The sequence below is a fragment of the Filicampus tigris genome, chromosome 7 (assembly GCF_054856515.1).
Source record: "Filicampus tigris isolate MCC_2025a chromosome 7, RoL_Ftig_1.0, whole genome shotgun sequence".
Classification (NCBI taxonomy): domain Eukaryota; kingdom Metazoa; phylum Chordata; class Actinopteri; order Syngnathiformes; family Syngnathidae; genus Filicampus; species Filicampus tigris.
Genome location: NC_141223.1, coordinates 8,048,491 through 8,068,072, shown reverse-complemented (window position 1 = coordinate 8,068,072; position 19,582 = coordinate 8,048,491). Strand labels below are relative to the sequence as shown.

The 19,582-nt window shown below is 41.7% G+C and overlaps 2 protein-coding genes across 7 annotated transcripts in view; one reads left to right on the top strand and one right to left on the bottom strand.

Annotated features, from left to right (window-relative positions):
• Window positions 1–6,600: 6,600 nt before the first annotated feature.
• On the top strand, window positions 6,601–12,473 carry tyr (tyrosinase). Of its 3 annotated transcripts, XR_015087505.1 has the most exons (7): window positions 6,670–6,729; window positions 6,818–7,703; window positions 8,819–9,035; window positions 9,674–9,821; window positions 9,904–10,085; window positions 10,180–10,922; window positions 11,101–12,473. XR_015087505.1 is itself a non-coding variant. In XM_086036147.1 (6 exons), exons 2-6 carry the CDS (start codon window positions 6,876–6,878, stop codon window positions 10,425–10,427), a joined length of 1,623 nt encoding a protein of 540 aa, XP_085892273.1. In that variant the 5' UTR covers window positions 6,601–6,729; window positions 6,838–6,875; the 3' UTR covers window positions 10,428–12,473. The 3 variants fall into 3 exon arrangements, 2 of the variants coding, with proteins under 2 accessions (XP_085892273.1, XP_085892272.1); XM_086036147.1 differs by having other exon boundaries at window positions 6,601–6,729; window positions 6,838–7,703; window positions 10,180–12,473; XM_086036146.1 differs by having other exon boundaries at window positions 10,180–12,473.
• A 952-nt stretch (window positions 12,474–13,425) lies between these two features.
• The window catches only part of nox4 (NADPH oxidase 4), a 22,330-nt gene continuing 16,173 nt past the window's right edge, over window positions 13,426–19,582 (bottom strand). For all 4 annotated transcript variants that reach the window (XM_086035482.1, XM_086035481.1, XM_086035479.1 and 1 more), the window contains 7 exons: window positions 19,506–19,566; window positions 18,965–19,046; window positions 17,226–17,345; window positions 17,013–17,121; window positions 16,029–16,097; window positions 15,190–15,290; window positions 13,426–15,113 (listed from right to left, as the gene is read on the bottom strand). In XM_086035482.1, coding sequence (XP_085891608.1) covers window positions 14,993–15,113; window positions 15,190–15,290; window positions 16,029–16,097; window positions 17,013–17,121; window positions 17,226–17,345; window positions 18,965–19,046; window positions 19,506–19,566 — 663 coding nt within the window. In that variant the 3' untranslated portion in view covers window positions 13,426–14,992. The remainder of the gene's footprint in view (window positions 15,114–15,189; window positions 15,291–16,028; window positions 16,098–17,012; window positions 17,122–17,225; window positions 17,346–18,964; window positions 19,047–19,505; window positions 19,567–19,582) is intronic.

Sequence of the window (19,582 nt, the reverse complement as noted above, 5' to 3'; positions counted from 1 at the left end):
TTAACTCTTATTCCACAAACGCAATATTTATCAGAATGCCTTGTTTCAACTAGTGGGCCTGCATAGAACATATTCTTGACAAAAAATATGTTTGGGTTTACTTCCCCTTTAAAACCCCAAATTTCAGAACCATGAAGGCAAAGATGCAGTCCACCATTGTGTCAGTTGAACAATATGTAACATTTTATTAGTACCAAAATGTGGAAGGTACAGTCTAGCAATATTTTCCTCCTATCTTGGATTACAATTGTATGCCATTGCACCCGGCAATACTTTAATCTTTTAATTACGATTGTTTACTTCGGTGATGTCACTGCTGGTATCCACACTTGTTGACAAACACGCTCACCACTACTCCTTCGTACATCGGCATACAATATCTATAGGGCAGGGGCGGAGCCATGGGTGGGCCTGTGCACACCCAGGCCCACCCAGATTGACAGACTGCCCACCCAGTGGGATTCATGAAAAAAAAGATATACTTTTAAATGGTTAGTAAATTATGTGTTTTTTACTTTATGGAATATTAAAAACGGCATAATTGCGGTTGTCTTAGGAAGATCTGAACTTCATAATATTCAGTTTGTCGCTTTTTTTTAATATGCGATGTGTCGGGACAGGAGGATTGTGCTCAGTGAGAGAAATATTCAGGCCCACCTTGATTTTTCCAGGCCCACCCATTAGCAACGTTCTGGCTCCGCCCCTGCTATAGGGTGTGAAGCTCTAACGTCACTCTCCTTTCTCTGCAAATCACAACCACATGAGCCATTGTCACAGGTGACACATCAATTAGACAAGGGCGTTTCAAAATAAGAGCAGTTGCCATGGACACACTGCTGATTTACAGGGTTGCCACTCATACGTCATATTCACATTTGAAGTGGGACAAAAATGAGAAAAGCGCCAAAGAAAGATGTAAGGGAACATTTCCTGGATGACAAGGGAATTCGTCAAGTTTTTTATGCAAGGGAAATAATTTCAGCAAGGCCTGTGGTCAGTCCTGGGTTTAGCCAAAGTCTGCTGGGGAAGGCTGAAGCTTACACTTCAACCTGAACAGGAAAAGCAGTAGAAAATAGAAATGGATAATTTCAACAAGCACTTGCAATGAATATTCAAACTATACTATTCCTATCTTAATACCACGTTCCAGGAATGACACTTTAACTGTCTGACTTTCCTACTGGAAGGGTGGGGAGAGTGGCAGATAGATATTGTGATACCTTATAAAAAAAACAGAAGAAGGTATTCATTGTAGCCAATTAGGCTAAGTCTGAAAAAAGCTGCAAAGAAATGCAAATCCAAAGCTGTTTAAAACAAGATTGTGTGCGTGTGTGTGCATGTGTGTGCATGAGTGCGACGTAGGTGACGAAAAGTCCACGACCGACGTGCAATAACTTAACTCAATACATTCTGGAACTGTAGTGACAATTATTTCATGATGCAACGCACCTTGTCGGTCAAAACAACCCACCGTATCGTATTGCTTTTGCCGGTGACTAGCATATAAAGCTAGCAGAAAATGCCTACATGTTTTTTGTGCGGTTGGATCATCCAACCATAATAAGATGGAAACTAAATTATCATTCCATATTGCTGTGTGGACCCCGAACGTCGGAGAAAGTGGGTAAACGGAGTGAAGAGAGTAGAACTGGACGATTCAGAATGGAAGGTAACCAAGACCGCTGTGCTTTCATTAGAACTTCAAAAGAATTGTTCTCGAGTGTGATAAAATGTACTGTTTTTCTTTCCTACATTTTTCTAAGCTTTAACCACCTTGTATCATAATCAATATAAATGTAGTTCAAAAAACAAAACAAAACGAATCAAATGACAAGGACCCAAAGTTCAATGCTTTTCAATGAGCGGAGGGTTTGTTTTCTCCGACTTGACCGCCATCTTGACTTGTGACGTCATTTTGATATAAGCCTGCAATTGTCAACATTTTGTTTGTGCTTTTTTTTTTTTTTTTTTTACATATATATTGTTGTATATGTATGCAAAGTATGTTAATTGGATGGCCAGATTGTTATGTTGTATATATTTTGTCAATTAAAGTTTTTGTTTGTGCTGCTCAGTTTCAATACTGTCATCATTTGGTCACGGGTTAACTCGGAGCGAACCTCGCTGACTTAGTGCAAACATACAGTGCTGCCTGTGTGGATACATTTAAAAAAATGTAATATTGCTAGAAGTTTTTGAAAATGACCAAATATGGCACATGTACCACCACTTTGGGTTGTGTGGTCTTTGGGGGTTGCTCAGAATTCCTACAGTCCATTAGAGGGATCGCGCTGCCCTCTTGTGTTTGTTTGGAGGCTACGAGAGCCATAAGAAATGTGCTTATGTAACATTCTGTTAAGACGTTTATCATGAGATTAAATTTCCCGGGGTTGAACTATTTCTTTACAGAATCATTCTTGGAATTAATGAAAAGATCTGCCTTTTTCTTTGTCTCCCACGCACACGCATGCGCGCGCGCGCACACACACACGCGCGTTCTCCCAGAGAAGCCTTGCGGTCAGATCTATCCTGTGATGTTCATTCCTGTGCGCTCTAGCGAGTTGCCGCCGCAGATAAGCCGCATCCCGTGCCTGGTTTGCGGTAGCATGTGACCACTTTGGGGTCTCGAGGTCTGCGCAAACGTCAAGCCTGAATAGTGGCCCACATGAGCACGGGGGAGGTCAAGTGCATGATGGAGAAAGCAGGTCTATTCCTGTATTGTGCAAGTGAGCGTCACGCTGAATCACGTGATACGGATAATGAAGACACTCACAGAGACTTTGGTATGATCCATTCATTTGTTGTTGGAATTCATTTAATGGTGGTTGAATTTAGTTGTCAAGTTGGTAGATGATAAAGATTCCATAATTTGTAAATTGTTCCACTTGTTGCTCGGTGGGAATATAACCAAACGTTTGGGATATTCTGCTTTCTCCGCACTACATCTTTTAAAGGTGGACTTAATTTGACATTCTCTGAACTTGTCCAACTGTGCAATGTTCACACTACTTGCTGTTTGCAAACAAGGAGCTGAAAGACATAATTCACAAGTTATTCCTCCTAATTTCCAAGAGTGAATCTTATGTTTATAGACGCTTTGTGTTTGATGGAGATTTTAATTCTTGGAAAGTGATAAATAAACTACGCATTTTAGCAAATGGCTTCTGGACTCTCTGTTGACGGACACAATCAGATAGCAAGCTAACAGCGCGTCAGACAAGTCAAACCAGCAACACGTCATTAGCCCATTATTAGACTGGCTAATATACTGTCAAAAACCTGCCCGATCAGAATGGGTTAGAGGCAACAGACGGAGTGGGACGATTGGGGAAGCCGCTGCGTGGAGGAACCAACAGCCGGCATTGATCGACTCTACAGTTGCCCGCCGCGGTAATTGCTAACATGGCTAATCCCAAAGAGTGCTGTTGACCGCTGATTGGATTGGAGCATCGCAGACCATCATCTGGATTTGCGGTACAAGGCTCTCAATGAGAGGTATATGAGGCGCTACACTATTAATGGCCTGTTGTGTGCACACATTAAAAAAATCCAATGCATTGGTAATCAGCCTGCGGGTGTTGTTATTATTTCGAGTTTTGCGCTTCTGCAAATTGCGTTGGATCACGTGACTCGTTGACTTTTGTTTGATCACCTCAACTGAATTTTGCGTTGCGTTTACTATCGTAACATAAAATGGAAGCTTGTGCTTTGGACATGGACACAAATAGTGAAAATGAACTGGCTGATGGTGTGGGAACTCCAAAACGTATGGTTAATTTGACAGAAAACGGTTTGGTTGAAAAACTTGAAAAGTTACAAAATTATAGAAAATATAAACTTAATAAAGCAAGTAAAATTAGAAGGGTGAATGGAATGAATTTGTGTCTCATGGTAATAAAACAAAGGTGGTAAATACTCTTGATCAATTGAAAGGGTTGTGTGATGATGCTGAGGATGTACATGATTCATTGTTGGGTTTATTGTCTGCTGAAGAGGGTGAACGGACGAAATATGGTTTGAAGACAAAATGATCCCAAATGATTAGTGTTTTTCAAAGGTCAGCCTATGGCTTTCTCAAAGTGAAACACAAATGAATACAAATACAAGGAATTATAAATGAAAAGAATAAAAGTGGCGGCACGGTGGTCGACTGGTTAGCACGTCCGCCTCACAGTTCAGAGGTCGTGGGTTCGATCCCGGCTCCGGCCTCCCTGTGTGGAGTTTGCATGTTCTCCCCGTGCCTGCGTGGGTTTTCTCCGGGCACTCCGGTTTCCTCCCACATTCCAAAAACATGCATGGTAAGTTGATTGGATACTCTAAATTGCCCCTAGGTGTGATTGTGAGTGCGGATGTTTGTCTCTGTGTGCCCTGCGATTGGCTGGCAACCAGTTCAGGGTGTCCCCCGCCTACTGCCCGAAGACAGCTGGGATAGGCTCCAGCACGCCCCGCGACCCTTGTGAGGAGAAGCGGTACAGATAATGGATGGATGGAAGAATAAAAGTGATGGTAATGATGACCTCTCCCTGGAAGACAGAGATCTGCATGACTGCAGCCCTAACTCAACACCGTTAAGTCGAGGTAAGTCACTGCCGGGCAGCAGAGTGAAGGGGAACGTGGTGGCAAATACATTGCGACAGGCCCTCACAAGGAATTTAAGCAACCACACTCATCCAAAGATAACGAAAACGGCCGCTGTGTTTGCTGCTCAATGGAACACTTGCTAGAAAACCGTAAGCAGTTTAAAAAGAAGAAACACCTGGGCAAAGTGTTTTTATTGAAGAAAAGGGGATTATGTTTTGGCTGTCTTCGTCAAGGCCATATTAGCCGTGACTGTGGTGCAAGAGTGAAATTGAAATTTGCAAGCAAAACCACCCAACAGTGTTATTGTGTTACATGTTAAATCGACAGACAACTGCTCCAGAACACGAGAAAGAAACACAAGAGCTCATTCCCATTTCTCACACAACTTGTGGACGTACAGGAGCCGGCAAAAGTCGCATCAGTGCTACCTGTTAAAGCAAAGGCTATCAAGGGTGATTGTGTGATCCCAATTTATGCTCACAGTTCTCTATCTCCTCCCTGAAGTCATTATACAAAAACAAATGCGTCACTACAGACGTTATGGTAACATCTCAAGACCTCCTGAAATGGCCATATTTGTCAAGTGTACACATGCCATCCATTCCAGTATCCATCATTTCCCCCAAATACTGTATTTCTACCACCTACCGATTCGCTTCAGTGCAGAAACGCCCCGACACGCTGCACCACATTTACTTCCGCAAACACAACGTCATGAGTGAGTCGTCTCTTCTTCTGCGCAAGGGGGTAACTTTCGGGACGCGCGCGCACACGCACACACACACGCACACGCACACGCACACGCACACGCAAACGCACACACCAAAGAGACCGACGTCGCCATTCATAAATTAATGTAATATGAAAGCTTACACAAAAAAATGATTTTTTTTTTTTTTTTTTTTTTTAAGACGGCATCTTACAGTCCTGCGTAAAGACGAAAGTGACTTCCCAGCCCTAATTTGCAGACGCTGCATGTGCGCAAAGGTTTAGGAGCAGAAGTCCCATTAACCAGGTCAAATAAAGATTCAGGCCGTTATTTTGCAAATATTTATTTTCGTTGTTCCGTGAAATAGTGCTGTTTTTTTTCCATTGTATTTTTAAATTCACGTCAAGTCTACACGCTCCGAAAAGCCAGGACGACGGCTCCGGGCATTTTTGTTTGCTAGATGGATAATTTAAGTTCAGCTTTTTAATTCATTTGAAAGAGACCTTCAAATTTCATATTTATTATATATATATATATATATATATATATATATATATATATATATATATATATATATATATATATATATATATATATATATATATATATATATATATATATATATATATATATATATATATATATATATATATATATATATATATATATATATTTATTATATATATATATATATATATATATATATATATATATATATATATATTTTTTTTTTTTTTTTTTTTTTACTGGAATCTGTCTGAAAATAGTGTAGTGCTATATTCACCTGAATCATCAACTTATTTGTAATTGCTTCACTCCTAAAACCCTTTCCTATTCATCACCTAAGATGTGCTCCAATCCTCATATCTTTCTCACTTTTTCTTTTTTCATGTACCATAATACCATAGTACCCACATTCTGTGCACTTTCTTTACTTTCCCCTGCCTTTTTAATTGAAAAACAAACCTGAGAGAGTCAACATAATGCTTGCACATATTTGACAGTCACTAACATGCACACATTACCAACACTAAAAAAATGCCTGACTTTTGCAAAAACTGCCCTTGCTTTTATTTTTTTCCAAAAATTTCAGCCACTGTGAGTAAACGTGGAACCTATGAAAAGGGGTGATACATACGCCCAGTCACACATTTGTGCCTGAGGTGTAGTGGAGGAGAGGTCAGCTGGTCTCAAGACAGAATGAAAGAATCTGGAATATTATCCTAAGCATGTGATGTATGAGGGCACACGCAAAGTTGCGTGCGCGCGAGAGCGTGTGCGTGAGATCACACATTCTGTCTGAGGACGGCCCCTAAGTGGCCCGAATGAGATTGGAGAGAACAGTAGACTGCTGGCAGGGTGAAGAAAGTATCAGTGGAAGGAGGTTGGATGCTTGGAGGCTCATTTTGGCAGGGCAACACCTCAAACAGGAAAACACGGTAATTTTAATACATGTGGATTTCTTTCCTATATTTATCAAGACTACTGCTGCAGGTGAAAATGAATTTGCGTGTGACTGGGCTCAAGTCACTTTTTCTTTTCAACAGGTGTTCCAGTGAGCGCTTCTGACCGCCTGTACTTCACCATGAGGCGTCTGTTTCCCGCCGCGCTTCTCCTGCAGCTTCTCGGGACCGGCTTTTGCCAATTCCCTCGGCCCTGTGCCAACACGGAGGGCCTACGGACCAAAGAATGTTGCCCCGTGTGGAATGGAGACGGCTCGGCGTGCGGCGCCCTGTCAGGCCGCGGTTTCTGTACAGAGGTGGTGGTGTCGGACGAGCCCCACGGTCCGCAGTACCCTCACAGCGGGATTGACGACAGGGAGCGCTGGCCTTTGGCTTTTTACAACCGAACCTGTCGCTGCGCGGGGAACTACGGCGGTTTTAACTGCGGGGAGTGCCGCTTTGGCTACTGGGGGGCAAACTGCGCCGAGTACAGGGAATCGGTGCGGCGAAACATCCTGACACTGTCAGCAGCCGACCAGCAGAAGTTCATCTCCTACCTCAACCTAGCCAAGAACACCATCAACCCTGACTATGTCATTGCCACGGCAACCAGAGCGGAGATGGGCGAAAACGGTGAGAATCCGATGTTCTCCGACATCAGCTCCTACGATCTGTTCGTCTGGATGCACTACTACGTGTCGCGGGACGCCTTCCTGGGGGGGCCGGGGAACGTTTGGACCGACATCGACTTTGCCCATGAATCTGCGGCCTTTCTTCCGTGGCATCGGGTCTACCTGCTTCACTGGGAGAATGAGATAAGGAAGCTAACAAGAGATTTTAACTTTACCATCCCATACTGGGACTGGAGGGACGCCCAAACCTGTCAGGTGTGCACAGATAGTTTGATGGGGGGCCGCAGCCCTTTCAATCCCAACCTCATCAGCCCTGCGTCGGTCTTCTCATCATGGAAGGCAAGAATATTTTCATTAACTTCTCCCTATTAAGTGTGTAAAATGAAATCCTGAAGCCTGGCTCAAAATACAGGGTGGTTTTGTTTGCCCAAGCCAGAAAAAATGGTAATTTTCCGCTTATTCAAACAGTTAAAATAGCAAAACAGATCCTTTTAGAGCACAGTTTACCCAAACTCTTCAGGTCAAACCGCTAATTAGAGGCCCACAAATGACTAAAATACATCATGTTGTGGCATAAATGTGCAATATACATTAAATACAGATTTGTGAGTTTTCTAGTTCCTGTTACTCATCTGTAACCTCATCTGTAAGCTGTGCTCTTTCTGAAACACCCTAAATGCCACAAGATGGTAGTTCTACTATTCGATTAGACAGAGATCTGGCACCATTTTGTGGCATCTCGGTGCCAAGGAACTGAGACAAGCTTTGTATGTCGGGGTGGAACTTTTACGTTTAGGGCAACAGAAGTTACAAGCGATTTGTCGCCGCATGTAAATGTGCACTTTCCCCAAAAAAGGTCAATTACGTACAGTTTTTACACTATTTGCAACAGGGCTCACTCCTTATTACTATGTACATCAGTGGTTGTCAAACTTTTTAAAGTAAGTACCCCCTAAAAATACTTTGCTCTCCAAGTGCCATCATAAAATCCATTAAGCATAAAATTCAGCTGTGTAGAAAGCCTGAAGCAGTTTCAAAAATATGTGGCTTTCTTCCTAAAACATATGTAATATTATTGTAAGCCACAGCAACATTTAAATATAGCAAAAATAACAACTGCACTTAAGTAATGAATAAAAATTGTACCTAAGTGAATGGTTGAAAACAAACATTACTAAAAGATGAAATGCAAATGTATTATACTTAATAGTCAAATACAACTGAACTATACTTATTTAATTCGGGGATTATCTAGAGTACCACAAGAGGGAGCCGGTGTACCACTAATGGTACTAATACCACACTTTGAGACTCCCTGCTATACACTAATAAAGGGCACATTATTCGAAACTCCTACAAATGCTATGTTTCTCATTCTCAGTTTCTATGAACAAAAAGTCACGTTTGTACAAAGAAGTTGAATTGCTTTTGTGTTTCGGTCTGTTAACGTGTAGGTGATCTGCACTCAGCCTGAGGAATACAACAGTCGCGAGGCATTGTGCAACGCGACAGCGGAAGGACCACTGTTGCGTAACCCCGGCAACCACGACACCAACCGAGTGCAGCGACTCCCAACATCATCTGATGTCGATTTAGCCGTGGGTCTCCGTGAGTACGAGACCGGATCCATGGACCGGTTCGCCAACCTGAGCTTCAGGAACGTTCTTGAGGGTAAGAACAGGGGACGCGCACACAAATACACGCTAATACGTTTGTATTACTGTACTCACATGCCTAACAAATGAATGGGAATATAATCCCCGGGCTAATCTCTCTAATCTAGAGGATTTTTGGCCCATTTGCGAACTCACACGAGGGTAGATATTCACCATGGTGAGAATCCATTTCCTACACCAATTATATTGAGTGGGGTCATGAAAGGCGGAGTACAGTCAAACAGAGGCCCGACACATCTATCAAACTATGCATTTATCAATCCATCCATCCATCCATCCATATCATCTGCTCTGACAGCCACCCATGGCACAAAGATAAAGGAGAAGCAATAATAGCACGTATTATTGTATGCTTCCTGTCATTCCCTTTAACATACTGTTCCAAGTACAGTACTGCAATAGTACATCATTACCAGGGACTATAACTAGCAGTAGTTTCTGACGGGGGCGGAGTGTAGGCATCAGCACAGAGGGGGCGGAGCATTCTCGATGGGCCGTTATGAAAAGTCACTTTACCACGGCACCGGGCTGCGCGCCGCTTTGGACCGGGCAATGCCTCAATACTTTTGTCCATAATATAAAAAAGTATGCTCACTCTCTGTCTCTCTCCCCCTTACGCCCTCCCTCCCGCAGGTTTTGCCAATCCAGTTACAGGCATGATGATTCAAGGCCAAAGCACCATGCACAATGCCTTGCATATCTTCATGAATGGCTCCATGTCCTCTGTGCAAGGTTCCGCCAATGACCCCATATTCCTCCTGCACCACGCTTTCATAGACAGGTACAGTGAATCCCCAAACACACACATTATTCCGGTTCATTCACCTCATTATAACCCAATGTGATGGTCTACTTTTGAGCAGCATCTTTGAGCGCTGGCTGCGAACCCACCAGCCTACACGGGCCTTCTATCCGTTCACCAATGCTCCCATCGGGCACAATGACGGCTACTACATGGTGCCATTCCTGCCTCTTTATAGAAATGGAGACAATTTTCTCTCCACCAAGTCAATGGGATATGAATACGCCTATTTGTTGGATCCAGGTCAGGACAGAACAGAACATTACGAGTGTGAGAGCTTCTGACTTTTTAGCCCTGCATATCTGAACTAGTGTCTTCCTGTCGACCTCCATTGCAGGCCAGCGATTTGTTCAAGAAATCCTGACACCTTACCTCCAGCAGGCCCAGCAGATCTGGCCGTGGCTGCTGGGAGCCGGTATCATCGGGGCGTTGATGGCGGCAATCATCGCCGTCGTGGCCGTCGTAGCGAGAAGGAAGTGGAGACGAAACCGGAGGAGGAAGAGGGCGTCCATTTTTGGAGAACAACAGCCGCTTCTGCAGAGCAGCTCAGAGGAAGGTTCAGCTTCCTATCAGACTACTCTGTAACACACGCACACACACACACACACCCACAGTGTATGCTGGCCACACACACACACATATACACGTTTAGGTAACATTATGACAGATTCCTGGATTGTTACAACGTAACATTTGGTGACGAGATTGTGCACCTGAATCATACATTTTGTCTCATTTAATAAAAGCAAAAGCATCTCTACACATATATTCCGTGTACATTTTTACTGTTTTATGCATACCAAACCAAAGATTTAGTCCACAAAGTGAAATGTCCTGCAATGATTCAAATGTCACAAACATGCCCAAATATGTGTTAATACAGTATGCAGGATGCACTGCACATGTACACAAAAGAGAAACTTACTTTTTGGGGTGATTTGGGTGCACCAATTTTAAAGCGGAAGTCAACCCAAGCTTTTTTTTTCAAGCATATGTTCTATGCAGGCCCACTATGTTGAAACAAGGCATTCTGACTAATATTGCGTTGGTGGAGTATGAGTTAAGCAGCAAAATCGACACGTTTTTAGCTATCTCGGCGGGGGGTAGCCATTTTGTCACTTCTGTCGACTGAAAATGAGGTCACAGTGTCTCAGGGCTCAGATAACGACCAATCATAGCTCAGCTTCAGAAAACAGGTGAGCTGTGATTGGTTGTTACCTGAGCCCTGAGCAACTGTGATGTCATTTTCAGTCGACAGAGTGACAAAATGGCCGCCTCCTGAGATGGCTAAAAACAGGTGGATTCACTCTTATTCCACAACTGCATTAATCAGAATGCCCTGTTTCAACTCGTGGGCCAGCATAGAACATATTTTTGAAAAAATTGGGTTGACTTCCCTTTAATGATGTTTTTAAACAGCGAGCTGGAATTCATTCAAGAAGCTATGCCTCATGTTTCAAACGTCAGCAGGATACACCGAGGACATGCATGTACACATGCACCTCCGCAATGGCAACACACAACAATACAAACAATGTAATAATAATGTGAAGAAATATTCACATGCTTGAGTTGAAGAGTTGACATGGAAAGGTGTTTGCTGAATAATAACATACTCCGTATTCAGACATTCAATGGGTTTTAATCACTATTAAATGTATAGTTGTGTAAGTATTGATATTATGGTGACACAAATACACAAATTAAAAAAAAAAAGTACAATAATAATGTTCTGTGAGCTTCCACTAGGAACTAATCTAACCACAGAATTCTGATTTAAAATGGGTCGGCGGAATAAGAATGAAGCGGATAAATCCATGTGACCAAACCCAGAAAACAGACAGCTGCAGAAAACGTCAGCCTCCTTGGATGGCTGAAAATGGGTGAATTTGTCTGCTTGCCAAGCCAATTTGAATCCAAATTCCGTGTTCGGTCGAGGTACATAGAACATATTGCAAAGAAAATGTCCGATTTGTACGGAGCCTCTACGTGACATGGAAGAAAGAAAAAAAACTTTTGCGTTCCCTCGCAAAAATTGCGAGATAACGCAAAGTTTTTTGCGAGGGAACCATTTTAAAATGCGTGTTTATGTACTTACGGGTCATTTTCCGGGTAAACAAAAGCAACAAAGGCAGCGTTTTCAGCCGTGGGTGGGTTTAATGGAATTACTTTGAATTTCACTTGTAATACAAAGACCTCAAATCAGTTTTTGATATTAAGCACGGTTTCTCCGTCTCTGACGTACTGTCGTCTCTCAAACAGCCGCGCATTAAAGGTTAGGCTAGGCTAGCTGCTAAACTGACCCGGAAGTACATAACCACGCATTTAAAAAAAAAATGCGTTCCCTCGCAAAAAAACTGCGTTATCTCGCAATTTTTGCAAGGGAACCAAATCTTTGCGAGGGAACGCAATCTTTACGAGGGAACGCAAAATTGTTGGGTTTTTTTTACTTCCATGTCACCTTGGGGGTTCCGTAGATTTGACTTCCGCTTTAAAGGTAATGACCCTGTTTTTACACAAAGTGAATACACTGACCGAAGCATTGGTGCTAAAGGATCGTAATGCAGCTGATCTTTCACAAGCTCATGAAATGTATGTAAATTGCTGCATTAAAATCAGATCTGATCCGAATTTTATCTGTGGTCCTTCTATTTGGAAAGAATTGAAACGACACACATTTTGCATCATTGAGGTAAACAAGAGGTAAATACAGTGTTTTTAATGCTTCTAATTCGAACAAACGGTGTGAAGCACTTATCAATGGCAACATTTTTCTGGAGATAAATTTGACATACATATATTTTTTTAATGTATTCATTTTTCTACACCACTCGACCACATTATGATCATTAAGGTGAGGTGGACCCTATCCCAGCTGACTGGATGAGAGCCTGAACTGGTCACCACACTCACAGGGCACATAAAGACAAAAATAATTCACACAGATTCACACTAATTTAGATTCTTCAATTGACCTGGCATGCATGTTTTTGGAATGTCAGAGTAATCCGAGAAAACCTACGCAAGCATGGAGACAACGAGTAAACTTGAATCGGTAACGCCATAGCTGACATTCGAAACCGCCGAACTATGAAGAACACATGCTAACCATTAAGCACCTTACTGCTGCATACATATAAAATACAATGCAGCGAAATAAATAAATGAATACACAAACTAATTAGAACCACTAGTTTGAGATGTTCATAACTTTTTTTCATAGGTTACAAATTATGTAGTTTCGTCTTCCACTGTCATATGAAATATTTTGTCAATTGTGCATTTACAGTGGTGCCTTGAGATACATTTAAAGGGGAAGTCAACCCAAATGTATTTCTTTTAGTTGAAACACAGCATTCTGATTAATATTGCGTTTGTGGAATATGAGTTAAGCAGCAAAATCCACCTGTTTTTAGCCATTTCAGGGGGCGGCCATTTTGTCACTTCTATCGACTGAAAATGACATCACAGTTGCTCAGGGTGCAGATTATGACCAATCATGGCTCAGCTTCAGAAAACAGGTGAGCTGTGATTGGTCATTACCTGAGCCCTGAGAAGTTGTGATGTAATTTTCAGTCGACAGAAGTGACAAAATGGCTGCCCCCTGAGATGAGATAATAATGGGTGGATTGTGTTGTATTCCATAAATGCAATATTTTTATATTTATTGCTGCTTAACTCATATTCCACAGACGCAATATTAATCAGAATGCAATGTTTCAACTAGTGGGCCTGCATAGAACATATTCTTGAAAAAAAATATGTTTGTGTTGACTTCCACTTTAACAATAAGTTTAATTCACTCCGTGACCACACTCGTATCTCAAAGCAACTTTCCCGACTGAAATGAATGGAAATTACATTGTAATCCAGTACCCAAGTAGAAAAAATGGAAATGAGTTTTAGTAAGGAAAATGTCACTCTGTAATGATGTAGATTGGAAAAACAAAACAGAGTAATAACTCAATTAAATAGAATGTAAAAAGTAAACGGTTCGTGCGTCATGATTTAATGCTTCTATTAATACTCATCTTCTGATCCATCTGGTGTGCCCACCTTGGCCACCAGGGGGCAGTACAATACAGTCAATCAGCAAAGAACAGTGTAGCTCATTTTCATTTGTCTGTAGTCACATATCTCAGCGCTGCATTCATATAATTCTTTTTTTTTTTTGCATTAGCATATATATTGGCATATATGCCTGCCAGTATTGTGATATTTTCTGCTCAACCATTTTTCTTTAGATATGTGTTACTTAAGGATTTCCAAAACCACAATTATCTTTGATAATTGTTTTCATGTCAACGGCGTTTTTATATTGTATGTTAATACTAAACATATCTTAGGCCTTTCTTTTGGCAGTCGTTTGGTTGTTTTAAATATATGTGTAATTCTCTTTCTGCTGATTTGATCGTAATTTTGAACTGGAGAGTCCATTAATTTATGAAGAATTCTTCACTATTTTCCAAAGTGCTGCTTATTGTGAAGTGAGTTGATTTGAGTTCACTGCCACCATACAGTGTGTTTATAAAAGTCGTATCGCAAGTTTGTGCTCAAAAGGCAATGCAAAGACATCTTCCGAATGACGGCTCGGATCTCGAAAAACTCGTAAAGTCAGGTGACTTGTATCTCAAGGCACCACTGTATATACAGTTGCATTGGTATGCATATAAAGTGTAAAAAAAAAAAAAAATCCCCATCGTGGGTAATGAAATAATTCGATGACACGTCAACACTGTTCAACAGAGTGATGAACTCCCCGAGTATGATACACTCATCAAATTGTGTTTGTAGCCATCGCTTGTCCCGTTGATCCCGCCATAATCCAAATAAAGCGCTAAATTCTTTAGCAGCTTCCAAAATGAAGCACATTCTAGGTGGTTCATAGTGAGATGGGCTGTTCGCATTTCCCAGTCAAGTTCAGGAGCCGATCCCTTTCCAGAGACCTCTGTAAAGCTTCATCTTAGGATGAGACCATCTCACCAGGGATAATTGGGGAGTACAGTACTTCACTTTTGGGCTGTAAATAGCCAAGATTCAAGTCGCCGTTCTGAGTCTCTTTTAGAGTGGCTATATTACATGTAGCCAATGTAATTCCAATGTTGAGTGATTGAATCCAATGCAGCTATTCTATTCTTGCTGAAGCCCAATCAGCTGAAGGACTCTTTGTTGAATTCAAAAGTAGTTCCAGGGAAGTGAGCCGAGTTACAAAGTCTGTGAAGAGTCCTGGAGATGCCTTTGGGTCCACAACAGAACACTCCCACTCGCTGACTGAAAAGTCACACACAAACACAAGGACAGCGTGACTGTTTTAACCGAGCTGAAAATGATCGTTGTTCATACTCACTGCTTGTTGGTCCTTCCAATTTCATCTAACAGTAACTTCCACCTGGGTCGACCCACCAGCATCCGTGATGCAAGCAGACGGTATTTCTCCTCAGTTAGGCACTTGAGGAAGAGAAAAAAAGAATATGAAAAAAAAAACATCTAAACACACGTGAGGTGTGCCTTCAGTTGTGTATGTGTGAAGGGATCTCTCAAGACAAATTTACATCATGAGATCATGAACACTACGATCATTTGATGTCCTCCAAAACTTTCTGTTGAGTGGTGAACCATTTCAAGTTCATCTACATTCTATTATGATAGCTTAAAATACATAGAAAAGAAATAAAATGAGACACTCACGGTTCTGTAATTTAGTGACCGGCGTAAATTTGCCACACAATTTGGATGGATTATGGATTAGACCGGGAGTTAAGCGGTTTGAGCCGTTGTGGGCGTGAACACAGCCGACGCCATTCGCCGCTAATCAAAGGGGCTCCTCTCAATACTTGTAAATGTGGCACGTTTGCAGTCTCGCATGGAGACGTTGCTGTGCGGAAAAAGAAGCGGCAATCCAGTTTCACTGCTTTCTGTCGGTGTGGCACCAGACAACATAAGTGAGTTCCCTCATTAAATACCACTTCTGGGGAATGAAAAATTATATGTCCACGGACTTTATCCATCTAAAAAAAACCAATTTTACATTTTCGACACTGCCATCGTAGGAACGGAACCCGAGTACCCGCTTCACTATATACCTGTACTGCCTATACACCTACAAACTCTTCTGCACTGCAACCAGCCCTTCATGGCCAGGATGATAATGTGTATGTGTTTTGTGTTTACCTGCGCGGCACCTACCTGCAGGTTGTCCGCCTGACTGATGTACAGCTTCAAGTTAAAGTAGTCAGGTTTGTTTTCATGCCATAACTAGATGACAAAAAAAGAGAGTACATTTTATCTTGAGCTGGCAAGAGGTTTCATTTAATTCCATTGTTATGTCCATTACCAACCACAAGGTGGCAGCACTGCCACCACTGATGATTTTCCTTCAATACAAACACTGTCCTCCACTTACATAAAAATACCAATGAGCGGTCTTTTTATATACATGTACAGTTATTTTGAATGTCCTGACAGTTGTTTGGGAACATGAATTTAAGAGCAGGTGCCTCTCCAATCATTTACTGCGTTTGCCTCTAACCAATTACAGTTAAGTAAAAGGGTTTAGATGATTTACTTGTTAAGGTATTCAGGAAGGATTTTACGGATTTGATCTTACTTTTTTCTAGCACCTCAGATTTTTTAGATATTTTCATTTTTTTGTGTTTAAGTTTGCTGTATAAAAGCTTGCGCAATATGGATTTGACCATGCATTGTAATTTGTAGCTATGACGAAAAGAGAAGATCATGAACCTCATCGCAACGTCACTGCGCCCTCGGTAGCGGTGGTCACTTTGAGGATTTTTTTTTTTAAATATTTGAAACAATCATGACACATTGCGGGCTTAACGAGTTAGTTGTCAGTGATTTCTGTAACATTTGTCAGCTCTGCATTTTGCCACACAAACGCACATTCGCAGTACTACGTTTCAGTGTGTGTGATTGAGGCACAAAATGCTAATTTGCACTCGATTCAAATCCGGTCATTTTGAGCCTTGGATATGTCCCCTTGAAAACCTGAGAAACTTTCAGTGACCTTTTCGACAAAAAAGTCCAGATAGCTTGGGACAAGTGGCTAATCCCTTCCTAGTGGAATGGGCTGTCTTCAAGTCAACAACTATTTTAATGCTAATGGACCAAACATGTTGTTCATAACAAATTGAGTGTGAGCCATCATCCAACCTTCTGATGTAGGGCACACAGCAGCTCAGCGAACCAATAAAAGGACTGGAGCTCTCTGCAGACCCACACAAAGTACAACCTCTTCAACCTGAACCCTGTCCAGCCGTCACTGGGTCCACAATGAGGAGGAGAGACAGGCAGAACCATTCAAATGACGGCCGAATCCAATCCCCACCATTCATGTGATGTACTCTACAGTTGGGGAGCACTCACAGCAGAGCATGCAGGACGCAGGCGAACGGCGTGACCCCTATTCCGCCCGCGACACAAAGGCTGACGTCATAGTTGAACACTTCCTCTGAAGGGCTTCCAAACGGACCGTCCACATAAAGCCTGCATATACACATGGACACAACATAGATGTACAGCAAATATTAAAACATACACACAGACACGATTAATTGGACTTCCTATTCTGGGTTAAGTACACATGCTCAGATAAACATCCTGCATCTGAATTTTCCCACTGTGTTTGTCTACGTGCGTGCGCGCGTGGATATGTTCGTTATCTCTACAATAGCGGCTTAAACAATAGTTATCGTAGTGTATATCTGTATATAAGAGTGTGCCCTAATACTGTACTGATTTTTAAAAAATAATTTACCCATTTTTAAAACGTGAGCAACCCGTCCCATCACGAGGAAAAAATCGTCAAGTGTGTTTTTACTGCTTGTATAGTGTGATTAGGGTTCCAAATATCCAACACAGCACACTACGCACGTAACATTGTCTCTAGCGATAATCGAGTTTTTTGTCCGACACCAGATGTCTGTCGTAGTATCACGATTGACCTGCGAGTGGCAGCATGGTGCCACGAGGCATCCAGACCGCTTTAAAAAATGTTTATTCTGTTTTACACCAATCACCAAGTCCAAGGCTAGCCAAAACACGCAGCTGACAACACGGGCCGATTACCGCCGCTGATATTCGGCATTTTGACGAAATATCGGTATTGGTCTTTTTTTAAAATCCGATGGCCAATAATAAATCAATTTAAAACTGCGTTAACTTCAAGGAACTATTTATTTACATTTTCAGTTAACTTTATAAGAGATTCTACTGACCCTGTAAACACTCTGTACCTTTTGGGTTTTTTTTAAATCAAAACAAAGATAAGTGAAATTTTAACATTTTGAGATTTTTGAGAACTTTATTTAAGTAGAAAACCACAGGGAGCTACTCTTTAATTTTTCAATGTAACTTTTTAATTGGACAGGCTGATGACGCTGGGAACTCCCTGAACAATGTTGAAATTTTACAACAAAGATGTGTTTTGTCAAAAAAAAAAATTAAATTAAAAAAACGAACATTATGCAAATCTGGAAAATTGTTTAAAAAATATGCTTAAAAATGTTTCAACAAAGTTAAGAGTTTTACTTTTTTTTTTAGATTTTGACACCAATATTTTCCTTTTTACTGGAAATTAATATCGGCTCCAAATATCGGTTATCGTCCTCCTCGGCAACAAGAAAAATCGGTATCCGTCCTGAAAAAAACTTCTAACACGCATGATTTAACATTTACAATTGTCGGAGGAACCGATTTCCGATCAGATTCGGGGGGGAAAAAACACTTACCACAACTGACACCACATGATAATCGCTCAGTACAATCTTTTTGAGACACCTGAAAATCTGGCCTTTATTGACTTTGACTGGAAAAGGGGAAAATGCTTTACCAATGTGACAACATAATTATTTTTTGGGTGGTGATGGAAAGGTGTGATTAACAGTACTGTCGCAAGACTCTCATTCCTTCCAAGTATTTCTATGTGTGCCTCTCACACACTCAGAACAGGAAGAGCACATGCAGTGTCAGGGGGTCAGTGGCCAGGTCATGACCTTTCCCCCCACTGTGATTTTAAGCTTGCATGAGAATTCATCAGCCTAACCACCCCCCTTCTCTCTCTCAATGTCTCTCTCTCTCACACACACACACACACACACACATACTTGGGGTATCTCCTCTGATGCACCACAGGGAGGATGTCCAAGTCTCTCCTCATGTCAGGAAGTAATAGCTGTGTGAAGCGCTCTGAGGATGAAGGGAAAATAATTATTTTGGCCCCCAAATAAACAAGAAGATATTATCGGGATGTAACACGACACATACAGAAAACAATGCTCGAATATTTGATTGCAGAAGCATCAACGCGTTATTATGTGCCTTTACATTTTTAGCATAATGTTTCCTTGTGTGCTACTTTCACATGTCACGGTGGCCGACTGAACGGCCAACGCAAACAAACTGACTTCCCCTCTTGTGTTCTCAAAGCAAGCGCACGTGTGGGAACAACACAAGTTTGCATTTGTCACAGTCTCCCAAAGGAAACAGCCCGGGTGTTGCCCCTTATGTACTGTATGGATAATACAGGCAGATACATCACATGCACACAAATATCTATTTACATTTTTTTCAAAGAGAAAATAGAAAAGGCAAGACAGCAAAAGAAGTTTAATTCTCAAACGTGTGTGTGCGTGCATCAAAGCTCACCAGTCCAGTCTCCGACGACCCGGAGATGGACGCCAAATGTTTCCTTGTTCTCTGTGGGACACTGCAAAGTTCGAAAG

Bases quoted from the DNA above. Each gene is read 5' to 3' on its own strand.
- tyr (XM_086036146.1), top strand. From the start codon at position 6,680: ATGCTTGGAGGCTCATTTTGGCAGGGCAACACCTCAAACAGGAAAACA. The intron at 9,036-9,673 runs GTAAGAACAGGG...TCCCTCCCGCAG, and splicing joins CTTCAGGAACGTTCTTGAGG to GTTTTGCCAATCCAGTTACA. The intron at 10,086-10,179 runs GTCAGGACAGAA...CCTCCATTGCAG, and splicing joins CGCCTATTTGTTGGATCCAG to GCCAGCGATTTGTTCAAGAA.